At 59.2% G+C, this 23,459-nt stretch overlaps 2 protein-coding genes across 2 annotated transcripts; one reads left to right on the forward strand and one right to left on the reverse strand.

Annotated features, from left to right (window-relative positions):
* Positions 1-10,799, reverse strand: LOC140915085 (proton channel OTOP2). The gene is made up of 7 exons (XM_073354540.2): positions 10,693-10,799; positions 6,109-6,486; positions 5,493-5,629; positions 4,990-5,048; positions 4,748-4,875; positions 3,391-4,361; positions 1-174 (listed from the first exon to the last, which is right to left on the reverse strand). Exons 2-7 carry the CDS (start codon positions 6,482-6,484, stop codon positions 1-3), a joined length of 1,845 nt encoding a protein of 614 aa, XP_073210641.2. The 5' UTR covers positions 6,485-6,486; positions 10,693-10,799.
* SFXN3 (sideroflexin 3) lies at positions 9,061-23,169 on the forward strand. The gene is made up of 11 exons (XM_073354541.2): positions 9,061-9,140; positions 13,038-13,204; positions 13,957-14,127; positions 14,748-14,846; positions 15,289-15,364; positions 16,139-16,224; positions 16,839-16,966; positions 17,115-17,164; positions 18,254-18,303; positions 19,253-19,300; positions 20,661-23,169. The coding sequence occupies exons 2-11, from the start codon at positions 13,041-13,043 to the stop codon at positions 20,755-20,757; spliced, it is 969 nt and encodes a 322-aa protein (XP_073210642.1). The 5' UTR covers positions 9,061-9,140; positions 13,038-13,040; the 3' UTR covers positions 20,758-23,169.
* The last annotated feature ends 290 nt before the right edge of the window (positions 23,170-23,459 follow it).

The following is a 23,459-nucleotide window of genomic DNA, read 5'->3' on the forward strand; positions in this document are numbered from 1 at the left end:
TCAGCAGGTTTTGCAGTACACCTCGAAGAGGCTGGCCACCGAATGCATGCGGTAGAAGATGCCCAGTGGCAGGGAGATCTTGACGATGATGACCCAGAGGGTGAAGCCATAGAAGGCCTGCTCGATCTGGCTCACCAGGTGCGGCCGCGTCCCGTAGGCATAGAGGATCCACACCTAGCAAAGCAAAGGGGTCAGGCATCAGCCGCACAGGGGCATGGGCCGTGCTGGACCCTCTGTCCATCACTGCCACCTACTGGATGGACTCAGATGTGCGGGGACTGACGCCTAGTGAACCCATTCGCTCCCGGTCTGCCCCTCTCCCCATTGAACCTGTCACCAAGGCAGGGCCAGGCCTCGTGCATTCCTCCTGGGTGTGTCCATCCATTGGGAATGGGGCTGAGAACCACCGACTCATTGCACATCAGCAGCCACCGAGCACCAGCCCAGCAGTAACGGGCACTCCGTTCCGCCCAGCAATGAAAGGCCCCCGGCTGGGGCATTGACTCTCCCACCCTGAGCACTGCATGAATGTCACCCCCCGCCAGTAGGACCAGCGCAGAGTAGATGGTGCTTAGTGCATATCCTCACACCATGCACTGACAGCAATGTGGGGACAGGGCTTGACTGGGGCCTGCCAGAATCCATGGGGTGTGTGTGTGTGTGGGGGGGGTCCCAGCTTCGTAGTGAGGGTGCTGGTGAGGGGGGCCCCTGCCGGGGGAGCCTGCCAGGAACAATCCTGCATGGGGTCAGAGGACGGACTAGACCAGACCAGCATTGACAGAGCTATGCCATAGGCTGCATTACGTAACGGGGGGCCGCCGGGCTCTGCCCAGTGATTATAATGACAGATTTGTGTTGGAGCAGTGCCCATGGGTCTGGCTGGGCACACAGGCAGGCCCCGTGGCTTCCCATACGGGGATCTCTCCGCAGCACCGTTTGCTGACAACCCGTCTCATTCGCCCTTCTATTCAGCTGAACACAGAGCAGGGGAAGGGGTGACTGATCACAGCCTCTAAGCACCAACATGGGGAATACAGATTTGGTACCGGGCTCTTCACCCTAGCAGACAAAGGTCTCACACCATCCCCTAAACCCTCCCCCACACAGAGGCTTGTTCGCTGGACACACTGTGGGGGGAAGGTCCTGTGAATATCTGTTCTCCGCACAGGCCTAGGGGCCCTTACAAGGCACGGGCAGTGCAGGGAGAGGAAAGCTGATCTTCCAGCCCCACCGGCAACCCAAACACAACGACCTCGCCTGAGAGAAACTGACTAGGAGACCTGCAGCACCTCAAACCGCCAAAATGGTGGGAAGCAGTTTTGGAGGTTAAAGTCCATTCACTTTCAATGTCCCAGGGCCAGATCCTCAGCCGGTGCAAATCAGCTCAGCGCCATAGGTTCACACCAGCTGAGGATCTGGCCCCCAGATCCCTTTCCGCAGCACTCTTTCCTAGGCAGTCATTTCCCATTTTGTATGTGTGCAACTGATCGTTCCTTCCTAAGTGCAGTACTTTGCATTTGTCTTGATTGAATTTCATCCTATTTACTTCAGACCATTTCTCCAGTTTGTCCCGATCATCTTGAATTTTAATCCTCTTCTCCAAAGCACTTGCAACCGCTCTCAGCTTGGTATTGGCTGCAAACTTTATAAGTGCACTCTCTATGCCAGTATCTAAATCATTGATGAAGATATTGAACAGAACCGGACCCAGAACTGATCCCTGCGGGACCCCACTTGTTATGCCCTTCCAGTATGACTGTGAATCACTGATAACTACTCTCTGGGAACGGTTTTCTAACCAGTTCTGCACCCACCTTATAGCAGCTCCATCTAGGTTGCATTTCCCTACTTTGTTTATGAGGTCACGGGAGACAGTATCAGAAATTTTACTAAAGTCAAGATAAACCACGTCTACCGCTTCCCCTGTCGGAGTTAAAGGGGCCTCTGATGGGTGAGGAGAGTGTCTGTGTTAAAGCTGTCTCTAGATGGGAAGTCAAACCTTTCCGGAGGCTCCTTTGTGTCAAAGGAGGGCTGGTGGCCTGGGAGCCATGTGGGCCCAGGAGAACAGCTTGCACAGCCAGGCAAACAGGTCAATTATTAAGATTCCCCCGCCCCCCCCCCAATCAATTCTTTTGGATTTTTTTGATGAAAACCTGAACCCGAAACTTTTTGCTCAAACTCCAGAAAATTTTGACCAAAATGAAAAGTTCAGTGCTGGACGAAAAACTCTTTTTTTTGTCCCTTACCCCGCATCCTCCAAAGTTAGACAAACAAATCCCAGCTGCCTCTAGTGAAAATCCCCGGGGCTGACTTTAGGGACGGAGTGCAAAGCTGTGGACCCCAGGAGAGACAGGTGGGGGTCTGCGGGCAGGGGGAGTACTACGCAGGCCGTTTGGCTCAGATCTATTTGTGGGTCGGGGCCCCCGTGACAAGAGGGGGGCAACATTTTTAAACTGAAACTTTTTCAGCAAAAAACCCACAGATTTGGGTCGATCGAAAGCTTTTGCAAACAAGTGTCGATTTAGGCAAAGTGTTTCAGTTGGGAAAAAACCTTGAAAAGAATCCAAATGTTCCACTCTGACATTTTCGAAAAGAAACACCTCAACGTTTCGATGCCAAAGGCCTTTTTGTGGTGCCGTTCCCTGCGATTTGGCGAAACCAACTGGAAAACCCCTTTGAAAACGCTCAAAATGGAAACGAGGGTTTTTGGTTTCGGGTCAAACAAGAAACAGGTTTCGACTTTTCGATTCACCGGAAAGTCTGAAAAAGATCAGTTTTGGTCAACCTAAAACGATTTTTCCCCCCTTGATTTTTCAGGATCGTCAGAGAACCCAAAACCATATTTGCCCACCTCTATCTGTGATCTCCCTGTCCAGCAAAGCCGGCTCCGGGTACATTCTGCACAGAAACAACTCACCCAGACAATAACTAGACTAGGTGTCACTGATTTCTGACCTGTATGACCCTGACACCCCCCACCCTGTGGCCAAGGGCAGCATTCCTCTCTTTGGGGACCGACACGGAACAAATTGGTGGTTCTCAGTGTAGTTTCTAGTGGACGAATATTCACACCACCGACAACCCTTCTGTCTCCTACTGTCCCCTTGCTGGCAGCCTCAAAAGGGCTGAATGGGGTTGTGAGACTGAGTCCCCATCTCGTCCCTGGCCAGGGTCCCCCCAGCAGGGCTGTACGGACAAAGCTCGCTCTGGACTGCACAGCACCTACTCAGAGGATAGATAGAGGACCTGAGCTCAGATCCTCAGCTGGTGATGGCTCGGTGGAGGGACGGTAATTGACACCAGCCGGGGGTCCGGCTGTCAGCCTCCAGAACTCCCCGTGGGAAGCTAGAGCCCCAGGGCTGGACAATCAGGTGCCATGAGCCAGCTCACCGAGATGTTGTAGAAGATGAGGAGGATGGAAATGTTCTGCAGGATCTTCCTCCGGATGCTGACGCGTTCCGGCTCCCCTCTGGGCCAAGACCGCTGGCCCCCGGAGGGGATTTTGGCAAGGGAGTCATTACTGCTGCTGCAGGCCAGCCAGCACCCCGGCACCTGCTCCTCCAGCTGGGCCACCATTCTGGCTGGTGTGTGGCGGCTGGCCGGGTAGATGGTGCAGTTACTCTCATGGCGGGCAGCCACGTCCTGCTGGACCGGCTCTTCGGCGTGGCCTCCGGAGATGGAGAAGACCCATTCGTTGCCTGGGGGGCTGTCGGGGGCATCAGGCCGGTGGGCGGGCCTGGAGTAAAGGGCTTCGGTGATGAAGAGGTTCTGGCCCAGCACTTGGATGGTCTTGCAGAGGGAGAAGCAGAGGTCTAGGAAGTGGAGGCTCCCGTTGATGTGCAGGAAGAAGATGGCCACCAGGGAGAAGACGGAGACCATCAGGGGCCCGCAGGAGCTGCCCAGCAAGAGGGTGACGTCCAGGCTCCGCACCACGCTCTTGGAGCAGTCGGTGGAGGCCGGGTCTCTCTGGAGCCGGTAGGCAGCGATGCCGACCAGTGAGGCCAGGAACATGGCAGAGAGCAGCACTGAGTTGAAGATGTAGTAGGTCCGCAGGGCCTCAGGGACCGTTTCAGGGGCCTTGGCCAGCACTCCGAAGGAGATCATCACTCCGAAGGTGGCCGAGATGGCCAGCGCCCCCAGCACCAGCCCCACGAAGGCCCCGCTGAGGTGGAAGCGGCCCCGGGGGCATGGGTGGGGCTGCCGGCGACAGGCCGCCTGCCCCGTGTTCTTCCACACCACGTAGAGCATGGTGGAAGAGAAGAGGCTGAACTCGATGTTGAAGGGGTGCAGGTAGGCGGCGCCCTCGGAAAAGATGTGGCACAGGCTGGTGGCACACGAGCAGCTGTTGGTGGGCGAATTCCCTGCAGCGGGTGAAGTGGGGGGGGGTCACTCAGCATGGGAGGGAGACGGACTGGATGGGGGAAGGGCTGTGCATAGGGATTGGAGGGCAAGGCTGTCCGTGGGGGGCTCTTCCTAGGGGTGGGGGACGTGGCAGTACACGGGGGTGGAGGATAAGGCTGGCCGTGGGGGCTGCTGAAGGGTCTGGCTCCTTAGCGGCCCCCCAGCCCCATCTCATCACTGATCCGGGTGGGTGTATAAACCCCGTCCCAGGGCCCCTTGGCTCGGCTGGCCCAGTGAATCTCCGTCTGCCCGGGACCGTGTGGCACACACTGTGGTGGTCTATGTGGGGGAAAGGGGCCTTGACCCCCCCGCCACGGGTCCAGCCCCCCGCCCTGGGGGCCCTCACCATGCCCGGGCCAGGGGCTCTCCGTCTCGTGGGCGTCGTAGATCTCCTGCAGCTGCTTCATGGACTCATCCAGCACCACGCTCATCCACATGAGCACATTGGTGGCCAGCGTGTGCATCAGGCCAAACCTGGGACAGGGGAGAGGGCAGGGGGAGCTCACAGCCCGGCCTGGCCCCAAGGGGCTGCCCCCGAAACAACCAGCCCTCGCCCCCATCCCAGTGCACAAGCCGGGAGCCCGATACCTGTTGAGATGCTGCTGCTCCTGGATGCAGACCTTGGCGTGGAAGGACAGCAGGGACACCTGTGCCGAGGGCGGGGAGCGAAGGCAGAAGACAGGGTCAAAGAGCAACGGGAAAGGACTAGCTGCTGCCCAGGAGTGGCTGAAAGCCCCTTCCACAAGGCATGCTGCACCTTTAACTGCAGTGGCCATCTTGGGAGGCAGTGCTCCCTCCTGGGGACCTGATGTTAGTTCTTTCTTGCTTCGTGCTTTCCCTCCTTCTCCACCCAGCCTGTCCCACACGGCCCTGGGGACACCAAGGCTGGACGAGTACACAATACAGAGGAGCCCTCGTGTGCGAACAGCCTACACTAGGGTAACAGCCTACTACAGCTACCCACTAGTGGAGTCATTCCTTGAGCTCATGTGGCCCGTGCTGTGGGGCTAGTGTCACCCGGGTGGGTCGCTCCTGGCAGTCTGACTCCTCCCTCCTGGCTGCTAGTGCTCTGAGCACACGAGGCCCCTCACCTGGATGATGGTGAACACGGCTTGCACGACAGGGAAGGCGGTGATGAGGACGGAGGTGCAGTCCTGCAGCTCGTAGTAATACCCCAAGGACAGGCAGTCCAGCACCAGCGTGGCCAGGGCAAAGAGCGAGAGCCCGCCTGCCGGGGCAAGAGAACACCATCACCGCAGCCCGGCCAGCCACAGGGCAGCCATCCCGTGAGCCTCGTGGCAAGGGCCAGGCTGGGTGCTGTGGGGCCAGTGGACGGGAGAGGCTGGGGCCTCCGTAGCCGCGGGACTGCAGTGGTTTTGCTTTCTGTCTGCAGCACTTATGGCTAGCTGCCACGCAGACGCGACATCTGACAGCAGAGACGCCCCCACTGCGCTCTCTCCTGGAGCCTCGCGCCCGCTCTCTCGCATTGTGTTCTTGTTCCTGGTTTGAGCCCTGGGGCTGGGCTAGCAGGGGGGTGGGTCGGGATTGAGGGGCACCAGCGGAGCTGCTGTGGGGCAATGGGCTGATCCCCGTGATTGTTTTCGCCCCGGCAGCACACGCCCCCCAACCCGGAGGCAAGCCACCGAACCCCGGTGCTGGGCGGAGGCTGCCGCGGGGCCAGCGGGGTTCCCGGGGAGCAGACGGTACCTTTCAGCCAGCTGGCCCCGGCATGGTGGTCCTGGTGCAGCTTCCGGTGCTTGTTCTGGGAGGAGTGCCAGCCGAACCACAGCATCCACGCGCAGGACGTGAGCATGAGCGTGGCCAGGAAGCCGTGGACGTTGCGGCTCTGGGGGCTGCGCTGGTGAATCTCGGCCAGCAGGACGGCGCTGCCCAGGAAGGTCAGCAGCACGAGGTAGAGCAGGGACAGCAGCGAGCCCGCCCGGGCATTGGCCAAGTCCTGCCAGCCTGCGCCCTCTGGGTCAGCGGGGGAGTCTGGGGCTCCCTGGCCTTGCCCCTCGGGGGGGTGAGGGGAGCCCAAAGGGGGGCACCGCTGCAGCACGTTGCTCATCGCCCCAGGGATCATGGCTGTGAGGGGAGGGGACAGGGAACCGTCAGGGAGGGGGCAGGATGGGGCCCAGGGCAGAGGTGAGACAGGGTAAGGGGGAGATACCCCACGGGTTACCCCCAGAAGGGAGACTTAAGGGGGGGTTACACTGCTCCCCTCACAAGCATTCACCTCCCCTTGCACCCCCACGTGTCCCCACACACCCATCAGCCCATCTCACTCTTACTCACCCCCTCCAGCTTTCATCCTCATCCTCACAGTGCCGGCCCTTTCCCTGGGCATAAATGTCAGTGCACGGTGCTGGGTGAGGCAGGATCCGGCCCCCGGGAGCCAGCAGAAGGAGGGGATTGAAGTCACTCCTGGCTCGCGGGGGGTCTCTGGGCGGCTGGGAATGGCCATTCCACAAGTGGCGTTTGCTGGGCCGAGCTGAGCTGGGAGCAGCCCAGGGCCGAGGCTGCTCAGGTGCCCCCATGGAGAAGCCTCTGCCCTGGGCATGGAGAAGGAGGCCTCCAGCCCACCGCCCTTCCCCACCTAGCCATGGGGGGCATGTGAACACTGCCCCGCCTGCTCTTTCCAGGCACGCCCCCAGCCCAGAGACGGACACACGGACACTCCCAGGTGTGACTCAGAGCAACAGCAAGATGGGGGGGCTGCTGGAGGCAGACGCCGAGCTCTGGACTCTCCACACAGCCAGTGGGACCGTCTCCTAGACTCCCTTGGGCTGTGCCTGGGTCCAGGGGATCATGCCCAGCATCCACGGGGCTGTGCCCGGGTCCAGGAGCCATGCCCAGGTCCAGGGGGTCATACCCGGCATTCACAGGCCTGTGTCCAGGTCCAGGGGGCAGTGCCCGGGGCCAGGGGCCATGCCCAGGTCCAGGGGGTCATGCCCCGCATTCACAGGGCTTTGTCCAGGTCCAGGGGCCATGCCCGGGTCCAGGGGCCATGTCCACCCTAGTCTTTCTGCCTGGACAGGTGTGGGCGTGTGGGGTGCTGGTTTGGTGAAGGTTGGGAGTCAACGGGCTAGGACCTTTAACTGGGGCTGGGCCAAACTCCGAGAGTGACGGCTGCAGGGCCCCATCCTGCTCCCGGGGGGAGGGGCTGGTCGCTCCGGATAGGCTTCCCCTCCCAGCTTCACTAGGCTCTCTGGTGCCACGACAGACAGACGCCTCCAACCTCTCCATCCACACAAACCTGCCTGGAATGGACCATGCCGGCGTCCCACCCGAGACGTCCAGCCCTGGGGAGAGATGGCCATAGACACCCTTGGGACGGGTCCTTGCATCTGCCCCACACTTACACGCTGCCGCCGGTCACGCTGGAGACTCAGGAGCGTGTCTCATGCTACCCTCTGTCCTCGCTGGCTGTGTGGGGCACTCTGCCCAGGGGACGCCTTAATATTTCAGGGGTGGGTCGTTCCTCTGCCAGCCTGGCACCTCCCACTAGAGTGATCGGGGCAGGGGGGGAGTTGCCACAGGCAGCCCCCTCCCCGCTGCACACAGAGAGGGGAGCTGCCCCTCCCTGGCCGCTCGCCCTTTCATGGCAGATTGGCGTTTAATAACTGGAGTGTTTCTGGAACGATTGCAGCACCAGCTCCTGGCTGCCAAAGGCCATCGAGGAGACCCGGTGCCGAAAATCCAAGGGCAGGGGGAAGGAGAAATCAGAAATCGCTTGATTTGGGAGTGGGGAGAAGCAGGGAAATGTTATTTAAATCTCTCTAGGTACAGAAAATAAAAAAAGATCAGATTGTTTCTCTGATCACTAGGGAATTGCCCCCAGCCCAGCGCCTGTCACCCCAGCGGGGCAAATCCAGGGGTGACTGCAAGGAGAGAAGGTGGACTCTGCTGTTCTGAAACCACAGGGTCACATCCTTTCAGCTAAAGGGGAATCCTCAGTACCCCTGAGCAGTACAGGGCGTAGGCCACACATTGCCAGTTTGGATTTCATCCAGCAGAGGGTGCCTGCATGCACCCACGTAAACGCAGCCACATGTTGCAGGGTCTTTTTTGTGTTCACGGCTTTCCTCCTGGTAGTGGGCGAAGGGCTGGGATGCCAAGGGCAGGACGGGCACGGAGGGGCCTGTCTGGGGTCAGACAACCTCTGAGATCGGCAATCGCAGCCTGCCCAGCCGTGGCGCGGTGCCAGGCACCTGCTGCAGGGTGCCCCGAGGCGGCTGGTACTAGCCCCAAGGATGGCCAGTGGGGCACAGATTTGGCACCCCCCATTTAGCCTGTGAGTGGAGCTCCTAGGCAGCGCCAGCTGCACCTGGCAGCCCCCTGGGGCGGCCCCGGCCCGGGGAATGGCGGCCGCGCTGCCAGCCCTCTCCTGGGGGGGCCGGGGCAAATGCCCCCTTGGTGCCAAACTGCCCCAGCGCGGGGGAAGGGAGCTCGGGCGAGGACACCAGATCCGCTGCACGGATCACGGCGGGCCCGATCCTGGCCCCGCTGCGGGCCCCGCGAGCAAGTCTGCCCCCCCCCCGGGACATGCGGCCCCCACCCGGCTGGGCACGGCCCGGGCGCCCGGAGCCTGGAGCGCGGGGAGCCGCCGAGCTCCGCCCCGCCAGTGCCCGGCCCCTTCCAGCGGCGCTCCCCGCCCTCCGGCCTGCGCGGTGCCTGGCCGCGGCGCCGCTGCGCACTGGGCGGGAGCCGGCGCTGTCAGCGAGCCGCGGGGCGAGCCGGTGAGTCGGAGCCGTCCCGGGAGCCGGAGCCAGCCCCGCGCCCCGGGGAGGGAGGGCGGGCGTGCGGCTGCCTGGGCGCGGGGAGCAGGCGCCCTCCAGCCGTGCGGGCGCCCGGGATCCATTGGTGCCCAGCGAGCGCCCACGCGTGCCCGGAGCGCCGCCCCTCCCCACCCACGGGCGCTGCTGGCGGGAGGGGGTGTCGCTTCTCCCTTCCCTGCCCCCCCCCGTGGCCGCAGCCGGCCAGCCCAGCCTTCTTCCGTCTGCCTGGCTTTGTGCCCCCCACTCCCTCCCGGAGGTTTAGCGCCAGGCTCCGGGGCTGGGTTTGCACCGTGGGCAGCGCAGGGCTGGGCTCCGGGACTTAGGCAGGGCCCCAGGGGCACCGGCCACTGAAGTGTGGGGGGGTGGGGGCTGGTTTGGGCCCCTCCCCAGTCAAACCTGCCGGGCTTTGCGGGGAGGCCGCAGAATGCCAGTGGGTTCAGTGCAGAGCCCCGCTGGGCCGGGGGTTCGCTCCCCTGTCAGCCAGCCCGGGTTAGCTGGAGCAGCCCAGTTAGGGAGCCCTAACCTAACCTAACCAGCCCGGGTTAGGGAGCTGTGACCCAGTGGGATTTCACCGCAAGCGCCTGGCACAACGCAGGCCAGGGGCGAGCAGCAGAGCGGGGCTGGTGGCAAGGGCATTGGCCGAGGGGCTAGCGTTAAGCGCTGGCTGCCAGGGCTAGGCCAGAATCACCCGCCCGGCATCCTCCTAGGTTTGGGAAACCTGCTTGGAGGAACTGTGGTCCTTGGTGCTGAGGGCTTGGTGCATCTTAGCATGCCAACCTCTTCCCCCGCTTTCCCTCCCCCTGCTGCCTCTCCCAGAGGCCCCCCCCCCAGCAGCTCCCAGGCAGATGATGCTAAGAGCAGCGGTCAGTCCCCTGGAGGTGGGTAGAGAGGAGACGCTGGGAGTCCAGCCTCAGCCCTGGCCTGCCTCTCGTCCTTGTCTCACTCCACTCCCTGGGCGCAGGAGCCTTCTCCTCTGCATCTCCTACCATCTGCCGCAGCCTCTGTTGGTCTCTCCACCCCCTCCCCTGCGGAAATAGTCTCCTCTGGGGAGTGGTGGAGCCCCCTTGGGTCGTTTCAAACTCAGCTGGGACAAGGCCCTAGGGGTATGTAGTGTAGGGAACAAGCCTGTTGGGGGGCTGTAGAAACAGGGGCTACTTGCAGAGTAGGGCGTGGAGTTCAAACCCTCCTCCTGTCTGGCGGTCAGGCTGTTGGCTCAGGCCTGTTTCTACTCTCAGGAAGCCAGGTTTTGCCAGGGGGCGGGCAGGCTGCCCTGGTGCCCTCCTGCGCCCACAGGAGGTACGGGCAATGGACCAGCGTCTGACTTGGCTCACACAGAGGGCAAAGGGACTTTCCCAGATCTACTCTGGCGTTACGCTGATATCAGTGAGATCAGGATCTAGTCCGAAGTCCAGGGCATCCTGGTGAATGGGGGGATTGCCCTTTGGGATGGAGTTAGCAGACCTTGGTAGGTTTGCTCGCCCCTTGAAATGAGCTCTGGGTCCAGATTTCATACCTTGCAGTCCCTTGCTCCTCGGCGCTTGGTGTTTGGGGCAGCCTCATGCCCTCTGGCCACCGGCTCGGGGTGAAACAGTCACTTCTCTGCACGGCACTCGCCTGCTTTGGGGGAAACACGAGAATTAAAAACAACAGAACAAAACAAGCCGGGGAGAAGGGCTTTAGCAGCTCAGCTGCGGGCAGGCCCTGGCATCCAATTCGCTTCAGGACAACTGGCCATCCCCTCCTCCTGCGCAGGGATTATTCCTGCTGGACAGCATTATAAATATTGGAAATAAATCCTGGGCGAGCTGCCAGGGAGGGCTGACATTTCAGAGATGCAGGGAGCTGGAGGCCTGTAGTTTTTCTGGTTGCTAGGGGGAAATGCACAGACTTTCGCTGGGAGTCAAATGGCAAAAGAGGAACGGAAAGAGCAGGCGGGCACCAGGGCATGACTCTTACTCACACCAGGGATACGCCCTGGCACACCACTGACTGAAGAGGAGTCACTCTGGATTGACACTGGGGTGTCTGAGGTCAGAGATGGGCCCAGTTCTTTGGAGACGTACCTCTGCTGGGCTCTGCCTTTTCTCGCTTGTTGGAGATGGGGCCTCAGCCAATGCCTGCAAGTAACTTTGGAGGAAGTTGGGGTTGGAACGTGGCAGCTGGGGTCAGCACTCACCAGTAGGGGGAAGGATTCCTGTTTCTCTGCTTTAGCCCCACGGCTAGTCCACACCCTGAGCTCATGCTCGCCTGCTTATGTCAGTCACCCCAACCGGGGGCTTGGCTGGGAGAAGACCCCTCCCCCCACACCCCCCGACTGGATATGCTCAGAGAAGCAAGCCGAACCTTTAAGGGTCTCTCTGCACCAGGGACCCCTCCCTCCCAGCCCCCGCACCGCCCTCCTTGCCAGCACATCCTGGTGTCACCCCACGCCCCTAGGTGGGTCAGCAGCTGCCGGGGTTGAACCTGCGCCCTCTGGCTCTTAAGGCCAAGCACGCTCTGGTATCCAAGGCTGTAGCAACCTCTGTGTGCCCCCTTGCGGTGCAGTTGGGTGATTCATCCTCAGTTTCCCCCCTTGTATGGCCCCCTCATGGCCTAGGCTCACCCTGTAGTGCTGGCTTCCTAGGCAGCTTCTCACCAGCCAGCAGCTGAAGACTCCTGCTCTTGGTGGTTCCTTAGCGTCTCTATCAGCTGCCTGGCACCCCATCACGCCAGCTGCTCTTCTTACGCCGGCCCAGTCCCCAGGGCTAAGCTCCTGACAGCAACTCTCCTGTGACTCATCCCTAGCGACCCTGCAGTCCTTTCTTCATAGGGCCACCCAGCCTGGTTCTCCCCAGCTGGGTCTAATCCTTAATTACCTGCACCCCCCCAGGTGCCACAGAACCAGTTAATTGGGCTCACCTGCTCCCCATAGCTGCCAGTGTGGGGGTCAGACTCCCTCTTGCAGGAGCCTAGCCCGCACTAGAGGGGGACCGAGTGCTGCCCGGTGTGGGTCCTACAGGCTGCTCCCTCCTGAAGGGGGAGTGGGGGGAATCAAGCATCCTGGTCTCCCTTCCCCCAGGCTCCGGACCCTGGCCGAAGAGTCTGCTCCCCTTATTAGCCCTTTGCTCGTCTGCTGCACCTTCAGCTTGTTGAATCCAGGCAGTGTTGAATTTCGTCCCTGTGAGGTAGGGGAGTGTTACCCCCGTTTCCTAGGGGGAGGAACCAAGGCACAGGGAGGTGAATGGATTTGCCCATGGGCACATGACGACTCTGGGGCAGTGCTGGGAATAGAACCCAGGCATCCTGCGTCCCCAGCTCTGGGCGTCAGTGCCAAGGGCAGGGCAAGGGGACGGTCCGTTTGCACGTGGTTTGAGCTTTCCCTTTCACTGGGTGGATCTAGTTGCCTCCTGGAGGTTTTCACTGTGTGAGCCTGCCGAGCAGGGGCGGGGAGGCAGAGCTCTTTGATTGCAGAGCCCCAGGGCCTCTGGGCTGAGGGAGGGATCCCATGACATCCTCAGCGAGAGAGGTCAAGCCCAGTAGGAAGGAGACAGTGCCCTGTGCTGGGACAATGCAGCTGAGCTATTGAACAGTTTCTTCTGGGCCCCCCTGCTCAGGACACAAGGGAACGAATTGCCCCTGGAGTGGAGGAAGGACCCCGTGGGGCCAGAGCAGAGGAACAGGAATCCTGCCCCCTACTGATGAGTGCTGACCCCCAGCTGCCACGTTCCAACCCCTCCCCTAATAGAGCTGGGAACCCACCGCCCCTCCAGCCGCGTGTGTGTGTGGGGGTGTCTGATTGAGGGAGGGCCTCCCCCGTGCTGGGTGCGCTGCATCCTTGCTCCCAAGCCCATAACCTCCCCGCTCGCCGTCTCCCCCCAGAGGATGTCGGAGGAACTGCCCTTGCACATCAATATCCGGGAGCCGCGATGGGACCAGAGCACTTTCCAGGGGCGAGCCAAGCACTTCTTCATGGTGACCGACCCCCGCAACCTCCTGCTGTCTGGGAAGATGCTGGAAGACGCCCGGAGGGTGGTTGAGAATTACAGGTTTGCTGTAGAGTCTGGTCTGAGTTTCCCCTCCAGTGGTTGGGGAGCGGTGGGGCTGGCGGGGAGGGGGGGGCATTATCTGAGGGAGGCTCTGCAATCCGGCCACTATGCCACAGTGACCTCTAGTGGTGGGGTTGGGGGTGACGCCTTGAATGCAGGGGGGCCGGGAGCTGGTCCGTGCCAGTGGCTCAAGCAAGCTGTCAAGGGGGCAACGAGGCGGGGGACCCCTCTGCAGGGTTGGGCAGTAGCTGGCAGGAGAGGAGGGGGGTCTTCTGCTGCCAGGACCCTGTATGTGGGCGGGGCTGGGAGCCAGAGGGCAGTGGCATGAAGGGGCAGGGGTGGCTTTGGGGGGGTTTAAGGACAGAGGGACGTTTGCCATGGCAGAGGGCTGGGAGGAAGCCCAGCGGTAGCTGTGACGGCCAGGGGAGCTGGTACCCTGGGGAGGGAAGGTGCTGGAGGAAGCCACAGGGCACCAGCCTTCTCCCCAAGGGAAGACGGAACCTGTGGTGCGGGGGGAGCCGGGCACCCAGAGCAGAGATGCCCATCAAGGTGGCCACGGTAGGGCTTTCGCTCCATGGAGATGTCCGGCCCAGCCAGGGCTGCTAGCTGAAGCCGCCAGCTCTCTCCTGGCTGCTGAGGCTCCCGGTACGGCACACAAGGGAGCAATGAGTTGGGGGCAATCTGCCCTGGGAGTGGGGGGGCCCTGGTGCGAATGGGGTTAGTCACGGCTCCCTCTCCCTGGCACCACCCAGGTCGGGGACGGTGTCACCGGGCCTGACGGAGGACCAGCTCTGGCGGGCGAAATACATCTACGACTCGGCCTTCCACCCCGACACCGGGGAGAAGATGTTCCTGATTGGGCGCATGTCGGCCCAGGTGCCCATGAACATGACCATCACCGGCTGCATGCTCACCTTCTACAGGCACGTTAGTCCCGCGGGGCAGGGACCTCCCCGACCTCTCCAGCGCCCCCTGCTGGCCCTGGGGCGGGGAGCCCTTCCCCTGACCTCTCCAGCGCCCCCTGCTGGCCCTGGGGCGGGGAGCCCTTCCCCTGACCTCTCCAGCGCCCCCTGCTGGCCTTAAGCCGGTGGCAGTAGTGCAGCCTGATCAGTGGCAGCGCATCACCACGCCCGTTGCACTTTGGAGCAAGCCCTGACGGAGGATGGGCAGCGTCCTTTGGTAACCTGCCACCAGGTTAACGTTGCCGGGTAGGTTCCCTGGGGCTCAGTGCCGCAGCGAAGGGCAGGGGATTCTGATAGCCACATGCTGTGATGTTCAAGCCCTGGGGTAGGGGTCTGAGGCCCCCTTCCCTGCTCTGCATTGGAGTGAGCGACGAGCCAGGGGTCAGGCGGGGGGAACCGCAGGTGGGTGGGTGCATGTAACACTGGGTGTGGATGGGGAGGGCTGATCCGCGCTAACTCCGCCAGCCGCACCTCCCCGTGGGCGCGGGGCCCCTTTCCGTCCCGTCTCCCGTCCGCTGGGGCAGAGCTGCCGGGATGTTGCCTCTCCCTCCACCGACGTGCTCTCTCCCGCCCCCCCCCAGGACGACCCCCGCGGTGTTATTCTGGCAGTGGGTGAACCAGTCGTTCAACGCACTTGTGAACTACACTAACCGGAGCGGAGACGCCCCCATCGCGGTCGGGTAAGGGAGCTGCAGAGATGGAGCTCCAGCTGCCTGCCGGGAGAGCCGGCCAGAGCCATGCAGCACGGGGCACTGGTGCCGCTGGGCAGGGCTGGTGCCTTCCCCGTGGCACTGCCGTGTGCTGCGCGAAGGTGGCTGCTTCCAGAACAGCCTCCGCCTGTCGCTTGCCACGTGGGGGCTTGAGCTGCCTGCCCGGGGTGGTGGGACTTGAAGCCAGCGCTGCGGGCTCCCTGCTGGGCTGGTCTCGCCCTGTGGTGCGCAGAACCAGGGCAGGCCCCCGGGGGGCACCCTCCATGCCTGGAGAGAGAGGCTCATCGTGGGGCAGGCGGCCTGACAGGACGAGGCCCCGCCACGCTGCCCTGTGCTATGCAGACTGCACCAGCGTGGGGAGGGCTGCCCAGCAGGTTGCCGGCCTCGCTGGACTTGCCCGTTTCCTTTGCAGCCAGCTGGGGACGGCCTACGTCAGCGCCACCACCGGGGCAGTCGTGACGGCCCTGGGACTCAAGTCTCTCACCAAGGTAGGGGGCCCAGCCCCGCTTCGAGTCGGAGCACGCCTGGCACGGGGCCCAGGGAGGGGGACTGCCCGGGCTCTACGCGGCAGGACCCATGTGCCGGCAGGCAGCAGGGGCAACACCATAGCTCCCGGCTGCTCTGGATCCACGCCCGTCCCCCCAGGAGCGACCTAGAGGCTATCCTAGCCCTGGGTGGGGCTGCGGGGGTGGGGGATGGGGTCTTGCTTGGGGAAGCCCCAAGCACTTTGCTCCCACCCATCCCCCTGCGCCAGGTGTTCAATGCCCCATGTCGTGTCTCTGCCCCAGCTAACCCAGCGATGCAGGCAGACAATAATAGACCCGATTCGGATCTCCCACTGGGGTGGAAGTCCATGAGCCTCCCCGGAGTTGTGCCCATGGGGTTAATGAGAGCAGAGCCGATGGCTCTAAGACGAGCACTGGGATCCAACTGGAATCCGCCGGAGAATGGAGCAGCCATTTCCAGCCCCCCTCGGGGCCCCAGCCAAGATCAGGGCCCCGGGTGCTGCACTGATGGACGCGCAGTGACTGATAGCCCCTGCCCTGACACGCTGGAAGTCTAACCCGACAAGGCAGATGTAGGACAAGTTGTTATTCCCGCTTTACAGACGGGGAAGTGAGGCCTAGAGAGATGAAATGACCAGCTCAGGCAGAGCCAGGAATGGAACCGAGCCTCGTGCTCTAACCACTAGATTATTCTTCCCTCTATCCTGCTATAGTCTCATTCCCTGGCGTGTGATTCTCTCTTCTCTCCCTCTGCAGCATTTACCGTCAATTATTGGCCGCTACGTGCCTTTTGCTGCCGTGGCAGCTGCTAACTGCATCAACATTCCTTTAATGCGGCAGAGGTAAGGGGCCTTCGCCCTAACAGAGCAGCTCTGTGCAAGCGGGGGAAATAGATGCTGTTGAAGGACATGGATCCATCTAGCCAGGTACCTTGCTTCTGGCAGTAACCGCAATCTGATGCTGTAGGGGGAGGTGACACCCTCCTCATACTGCCCTTGGTCAGCAGTGCAGTGCTGTGACAGGTGGAATTCCTTCCTGACCCTCGCAGCTGGTGAGCACATGCCCTGAAGCATGAGGGTTGTTTTAGTTTATAGAACTGCAATAATGGTCATTTCCCAGAGATTAGCCATGGTATGAAACCTCTCATCAACCACAGACCCGGTATGACACAGGCAGCTTCCTGGTGAGCCTCATGCCAGTTTTAACCTCCCACCTGCCGTGGTGGAATTCAGTCCTTGGCCTCTCTGCTGAGATCGCTAACGAGTGATCTGACCACTAGGAGCTGGGCTGAGAACCCCCGCACTCACTCTCACAGTTTGCAGACTCAGCCAGTGGAGGGCAATGGCTCCGTGCCCCATTACCCATCCCTCTGCCCCAGCCAGGCTCCCAAACTATGGCCCAGCTGGGCCCTGGCACGCAAGTAGTGGTAAGGGGCCCCGGTTTGTCTCTTTCGCAGGGAGCTGAAGTTTGGGATCCCCATCACAGATGAGGACGGGAACCGGCTGGGGGAGTCGAGGGCAGCGGCCCAGCAAGCCATCGCTCAGGTGGTGGTGTCCCGGATTGGCATGGCCGCCCCCGCCATGGGTGAGTCACTTCCCTGGCAGATCTGCACTGCACGTGGGCGGGATCTGGACGCAGCTGGGGTGCCACAAACTCCCACCTTGCTTCCTGCCAGAGAAGCCCATCGCAGTTAGCGACCCCAGTTAATTTCCTTCTCCTTCGCCCCCCGCAGCCATCCCTCCCGTGATCATGAATGCCCTGGAGAAGAGAGCCTTCCTGAAGGTAAGTCCCCAGCACAGGGCTGCCGTCGCTTTCCCTGCCCAGCCACACCCCAACAGCCTCTCCAGGGGCCTGGATGGCACCCCGACTACACGGCTTGGGGGGGGGTCGTCTCCTCTCATTACAGCTGACGCCTGTGTCTACACTTGGCCAAGGGCATCGTTGCTACATGTGCCCTGGGATTCATGGGAGCACCCCAAGATCTGCCCACTGCCCCAGGATGGTATCAGGATTCCAGCCCGCCCCTGGGCCGGTGTAATGGGGGCAGGAGGGTTAATGTTGGCCCGGCTGATGGGGATGGTATAAAGCTCATATAAGGATATGGCTACACTGCATTGTAAACCCAGGGCTGGGGGACCTGGCTTGTCCACTTTGTGTTTTCAAACCCATGCTTAAGCATCCACATTGCATTGTAACCCTGGGCTTACAAATTCTGGGCCTAGGTCTCCCAGCCAAGCTGATGCACAGAGCTGTGGTTTGAGCTGCATCCACACTGCAAACTGACAGGGCTTGGACCTGAGTGGCTTTTACCCGCACTCCCAGCAGGGTTCTAGGACCCGGGCCCTGAGCGCTTGCTGACCCAAATCAGGCTGATTTGCGTGTGGACGGAAAGGGCTTAAACCTGAGTCAGAGTCTGGGCGCAGTGTAGACAGACCCCTAAGCGCGAGATTGCTCAGAGATGGGAGATGGGCCTAGATGGACCATGGCTCTGGGAAGAAGTGGAGGACCCCAGTCCTACCTGACAGGTGTGTGCAGAGCCGAGCCCCATGTATGCACAGAGATCTGGGGATTGTCACGGTCTGGACTGGCTTCTGACAGTGATGGTCTCGTGGCCCGCCCTGTTTGTGGTGCACCAACCCCTGCCAGTGCCGCTGGGGAGCAGTCACCCTAGAAAGGACTTTTAGCACCTTTCAGAGCTAGCTGGGGACCGGGAAAGGAGCAGGCAGCTCTGCATGGATCACCAGCTAGTGCCTTGTGGACCTGACACAATATATAGTGCTAATCTATCCCCTTGGCCTTGATGTATAAGGGAACGCCCCCGTAAGCGGTAACCCTCTTGCTAACCCAAAGCCCCCTTGTCTTTCCATGTAGCGATACCCCTGGCTGAACGCTCCCTTGCAGGTCGGACTGGTGGGGTTCTGGTAAGCGACGGCTGCAAATAGGGGAAACTCGCCCAGCCCAGCTGATGGGAAGAAGCCACTTGGTCAACTTTCCCCTGGGTTTGCTAGCCTGGTCTCGGAGTTGGAAGCATCTTTTGCTTCAAACCGGTTGGGATCAAACTGGAATCACCGTGAGCCTTTGAAGTGAAGCCAGCCCTTTGGGAGGCTCAGAGGGGATCCTGTCATTTCCCACCCACTCCCCATCATTATTCATTTTGCAGTTAAATTCATGGCCAGGAAATTCAGACCAAGTCAGTGGTCAGACTGCTGCTTTTCCTGGTGTGCACACACCCTGTGGAACTCCCTGCTGCAGGATGTCCTCGGGCATGAGGCTTCCTAGGTCAGGCCAGAAGGAGGAGTGCCAAGAGACCCTGATCGTATTTCCCACCCTCCTGGCAGCAGGAAGAAAGGGATAAAACTTACTGGAGTATGTGTGTCCGGTGAGGTTTCTAGCTCAGCGTTGCAGAGACAAGGGGTCTGGATAGTTCAGATCAGCAGCCAACTGCCCCATTACAGTGATTTGGGGAGGGGAAGGGAAGCTGGCTGGGAGGTTTATCTGGGGAAGGCAGAGGAGGGTGAATGGAATTTCCTTGCAGGCGGTGTCTCTCCTTGTCTCATCTAGGTGCTGACCCAGCCCTAATTACGGTGTCCCTTGGCACCTCGCTTTCATTGGGACACCCCAGGCAGGAGGTGTAACAGCCCCACCTTGCAGATGGACCCAGGTCTCCTGAGTCCCAGCCCGGAGCCCCGACCATTAGTCCGTCCTTCCTCCCTGCAGTGGGGCTGCAGTGACCCTCATGCCAGCGCTGCCCCAGTTCTAGCCTCTTGTTCCATGGGATTCTGCGTTGTTCCCGCCGTTTTTGGCTCTGCAGCAGTTCATGGGCCGAGGCGTTAGACATCAGCTCTGCTCTTGGTGTCTCTCCTTTTGCAGCCTGGTGTTCGCGACCCCGCTGTGCTGTGCCCTCTTCCCACAGAAAAGGTAGGGGTTGGCCGGTCTTTGCCGGGCCCTCTGTACGCCTGGGCCTTAGGAGTTGGGGGGGGTGGGTTTGTGTGTGTACTTATGCACAAAGGTGGTTTAAGACAGTGTCTCTCAACCTTTCCAGACAACTGTCCCCTTTTGGGGTCTGATTTGTCTTGTCTACCTCAAGTTTCCCCTCACTTAAAACAACTTTCTTACAAAATCAGACATAAAAATACAAAAGTGGCCCAGCACATGATTACTGACAAATGGTCGACTTTCTCCTTTTTACCATATAATTGTAAAATAAATGAATTGGAATATAAATATCGTACTTACATTTCAGTATGTAGCATATAGAGCAGTATAAACAAATTATCTGGATGAAATTTTCTTTCGTCCTGACTTCTCTAGTGGTTTTTCTGTAGCCTGTTGTAAAACCAGGCAAATCTCTAGATGAGTTGATGTCCCCCCTGGAAGACCTCTGTGTACCCCCAGTGGTTGAGAACCACTGGCTTAAGACATCTTTGCTCCCCAACTCCCTGGAGACGCTTTTGTACCAGTTAGAGAAGCCAGAGGCTGTGATCAATTATTCTTCACTGTCGCTAAAGGTAGGACAAGAGGGAATGGGCTTAATCTTCAGCAAGGGAGATTTAGGTTAGATACTGGGGAAAATCTCTCTAACCCTAAGGGGAGTTAAGCTCTGGACCAGGCTTCCAAGGCGGGTTGTGGAATCCCCATCACTGGAGGTTTGTAAGACCACGGTGGACAAACCCCGGTCAGGGCTGGTCTAGGTTTACTTGGTCCTGCCTCAGTGCACAGGGCTGGACTTGACGGCCTCTCAAGGTCCCTGTGATTCTGGATGCACTGCCCCATCCTGTGCGTTACCCAGTTCTTGCCAAGAGAAGCAGAAGGGCGTTCTGGGCAGCTGGTCTCTGCAGGGCCGTTAGCAATGGCTGGCACAGGAAACATTTGTGCCACCGTCTTGGATTCTCTTTGCTCTGTGTCGCCCCCCTCCGCTTTCTAAAAGTCTCAGCCATCCGCTGGCAGAGCAAAAACGCTCCCATGTGACGTAGGCAGCCACTCGCGGGCTGCAACTAGCTTGCAAGCCAGCCCGTAGGCTGAGACTTGCCACGTAATAGTGCATTTACCGGGAGATTCTGCGTAACCGGGAGAGCTGTTCAAATCCGAATCTGTTTGCAGACTGCCTGTGAGCAGAAAAAAGAGACTAAAGTGGGTGATGATGGATGATGGATTGACTTTGGAGCATTCTCCCACCTGTACGGAAAGGGAGGCTTCCTTAGACACCTCTCCAACCAGTAGTCACAAGTCCCATGCCCTCCCTGCCTCCTCTCTGAGTGGGTTTGTCTCCCTTCTGCAGCTCGATGCGAGTGAGTCGCCTGGAGCCTGAAGTCCAAGCTCTGATCCGGGAGAAGAACCCCAACATGGAGATTGTGTATTTCAACAAAGGGCTTTAAGCGAGGCTCCCTCCCTCCCTCCCGTCCCCCAGGTGCCGGGAGAAGAGATCAGGGAACGGATCAGAACCCAGGTGTCCAGGGAGAATGTTAAATGTTGTGCTAGAATAACCCCTGTGAGCTGCTGCTTTATTTCTGGCTGTCCTGTGTGTACGGTGTAGGTTCCTTGGACTCGGATGACCCTTAGCAATAGGTAGTGATATATGCAGCTGTGATATAGATTGTCTTTCCTGAACAAAACCGAAACAGGCAGAGCTGATTCTCTCTGGTGGCAGGTTGAGAGTGGCCAGAGCCCCTCAGTAACCTTTCCTCCACTCCACTCCACTCTCCTGCTGTGCATGGTCCCACAGTGGCTCGCATGTCCATCTTCGCTGCTCTTGAGAGTAATGTTCTTGAGACGCTTCAGTGGGGAGAAGAGGCTGGAGTGGGTGATGCTCGTAGGGCGAGCAGATGTCAAGGGCCGAAAAGCGAGTTTTCCTCCAGCTTTGTTGTTCTCTGGTGGGATTTCAAAACTGACCTGAGGCCAGTGCTGTCAGAAAGCCCAGTAGAATGGACCAGAGTCACAGTGGGGCATGGCTCTGGTGCAGTGCCTAGGCATGAATTTTACAACACGTTGAAAGATCATTCTAAATGTTTTTGCTGTGTCTGCGGATGGTTTCCTGCCTTAGCAGCAAAGACAGGAGCTCATCTGACTTCCCTAAGGGAGGGAAGTAGCCAAGGAGGAAGACATCTGGTCATCTTCCAGTACGGCAGGCCCAGAGCGGCTTGGCATGTTGAGGAGTAGGCCAATCCAAGGTGGGTGAGCAGGTGTCTTCTCAGTGCGTTGGCTCACCATAATGAGGGATGGGGCAGCTGTATACAGTGTGACTTGGCTGTTCCCTTTCACCATTTTGGAGGATCTCTCTCGGGTCAGGGCATCCTCCATGCTCTTGGTCCTTTTAGTATTGGCTTGCTTCGTTCATCACAGACCGAAACGACTTAGCTTCTCTGTCAGGCGGTAGATAGTCACACAGCCCGTCTCTCCTTTCCAAACTCATAGAGTGCAGCTAAGCAACCCTGGTGCAGTGTTTATAGACACTTGATGAGGTGGACTGACTGCTGGGGAAAGCTGTGTACTTATACAGCAGAGTCTCTCCGAAAAAGATCTAGAGGGGGAAAGAAACTGCTATACAAGAGAGCTTGCTGCAGAGATGGACCCCAGGGGGTTTTGGGTATCCCGATTTGGGGTTTCTCTGCCTACCAGAGGAGAATTAGCTGCAATTCCTGAATGTGGGGAAAGCCCGGACCCAGAGCTGTAACTCAGCTTTGCACTTGGGCCCATGGCTGCTCTTGGAACCTGGCGTTCAGACCCAGCTTTCACTCGTGTCTGTGTGTGTGTATTTGCACGCTCCACGCCTGTGTGTGTGCTGGCTCATTCCTAACCATTGTCTCTGCAGGGCCAGTTCTGATACCTTGCACATGCAACCTAACGGAACTTCCACGGGGGAGAGTTAAATTGTCCATGAGGAAATTCCCCTGCCTGGCTGCACAGATTTAACCCTCTGTCCATTGCATTTCCCCTTTTAAACGCACTATGGGAGGTGTGAGGGAAAGTCAGGCCCTCCCCGCCCCCTTTTATTGGGAATATTGACTCAATACACGTATGGTGCAGGGGAAAATGCATCGCAGTGGTTTTAGGATGCGAAAGACAATTGCCGGGCGCAAGAGATCACTGATAAATAAAGCACAAAAAGAGGAGGAAGCCCACCCCTCTTTCGTTATCTGAATGAACGAAACCATACAGGGGTATGGAGACTCTTCCAATAATCACAGCTCTGTGGCAGCCTGCACAATCTAGCTTAAAATCTGACTCGTTCAGGGCCTGATCCCGCCCTGCTGAAATCTGCCAGAGTTGTACTGTTGGCTTCAGTGGGTGCAGGATCAGGGGTCTGCATGCATCTTTTTAAAAATAGCATAATCAAGTAAGCTAAAGTAGATCTGACGGCTTGGAAATGCTTGAGCTGCCTGTCCTCTAATGGAAAGGGCTGGGGAATGTCACAGCTAAGCACGCGGGGCCCAAGGCTACTCCAGGTCAGCAACTTAATCCGGTTTTCCGCTCCTTTCATCTCCAGAGCAAATTACACATTCTAATCTCCGAAAACCAGCCCAGGGTTTGTTTTTTTTTTTTTTTTTTAATGTCGTCTTTGTTCCAGGCTCAAGTCGCATCCTGGGGCCGCTAGACGCCCTTTGAACATGTTTACTTTTACGGGGCTCTTGTCTCCTTGCTGTAAGATCACCTTGTTGTTTGCTATATCAGCCTCCCTTTTAACATGTGATGTTTAAAGGGATCCCGTCACACTGCTTTAAGGTCATGGTGCTTTGTGCTGTGGGTGGGTGTGTATATCCGTACAGATAAAAATTGCATGTTTTACAACATCTAAACCAGACAGAAATGCTTCTGTGACCTTTAAGAATTTCAATGAAAAGAAGTTTAGTCCTGGCTGGGTATCAACCTTCCCCTGTTACTGCCAGAAACGGGACAGGAAACTGACCCGCCTGGCCAAGCTGAGTGAGGTGCACGGAGCAAACAACCCAGCTCTGGAGGGGAAAGGGAATTGGATATTTTAAAAGTAGAATTAGCTGGGGGTGGTGTTGCTAGTAAGAGCAGGCAGGACAAGCCTTTGACTGTGTCCTGGAGGGAGAATTAGCCCCATCCTACAAGAGAC

Source organism: Lepidochelys kempii, chromosome 7, assembly GCF_965140285.1.
Source record: "Lepidochelys kempii isolate rLepKem1 chromosome 7, rLepKem1.hap1, whole genome shotgun sequence".
Classification (NCBI taxonomy): Eukaryota; Metazoa; Chordata; order Testudines; family Cheloniidae; genus Lepidochelys; species Lepidochelys kempii.

What these genes read in the sequence shown, in the direction of transcription:
- SFXN3 (XM_073354541.2), top strand. Translation starts at nt 13,041, where the DNA reads ATGTCGGAGGAACTGCCCTTGCACATCAATATCCGGGAGCCGCGATGG. An exon ending in GACTCAAGTCTCTCACCAAG is followed by an intron (nt 15,365 to 16,138) that starts GTAGGGGGCCCA and finishes CTCCCTCTGCAG; the next exon opens with CATTTACCGTCAATTATTGG. An exon ending in AGAAGAGAGCCTTCCTGAAG is followed by an intron (nt 17,165 to 18,253) that starts GTAAGTCCCCAG and finishes CTTTCCATGTAG; the next exon opens with CGATACCCCTGGCTGAACGC.
- LOC140915085 (XM_073354540.2), bottom strand. Translation starts at nt 6,484, where the DNA reads ATGATCCCTGGGGCGATGAGCAACGTGCTGCAGCGGTGCCCCCCTTTG. An exon ending in CCGTGTTCACCATCATCCAG is followed by an intron (nt 5,049 to 5,492) that starts GTGAGGGGCCTC and finishes CCCTCGGCACAG; the next exon opens with GTGTCCCTGCTGTCCTTCCA. An exon ending in GAGCCCCTGGCCCGGGCATG is followed by an intron (nt 4,362 to 4,747) that starts GTGAGGGCCCCC and finishes CACCCGCTGCAG; the next exon opens with GGAATTCGCCCACCAACAGC.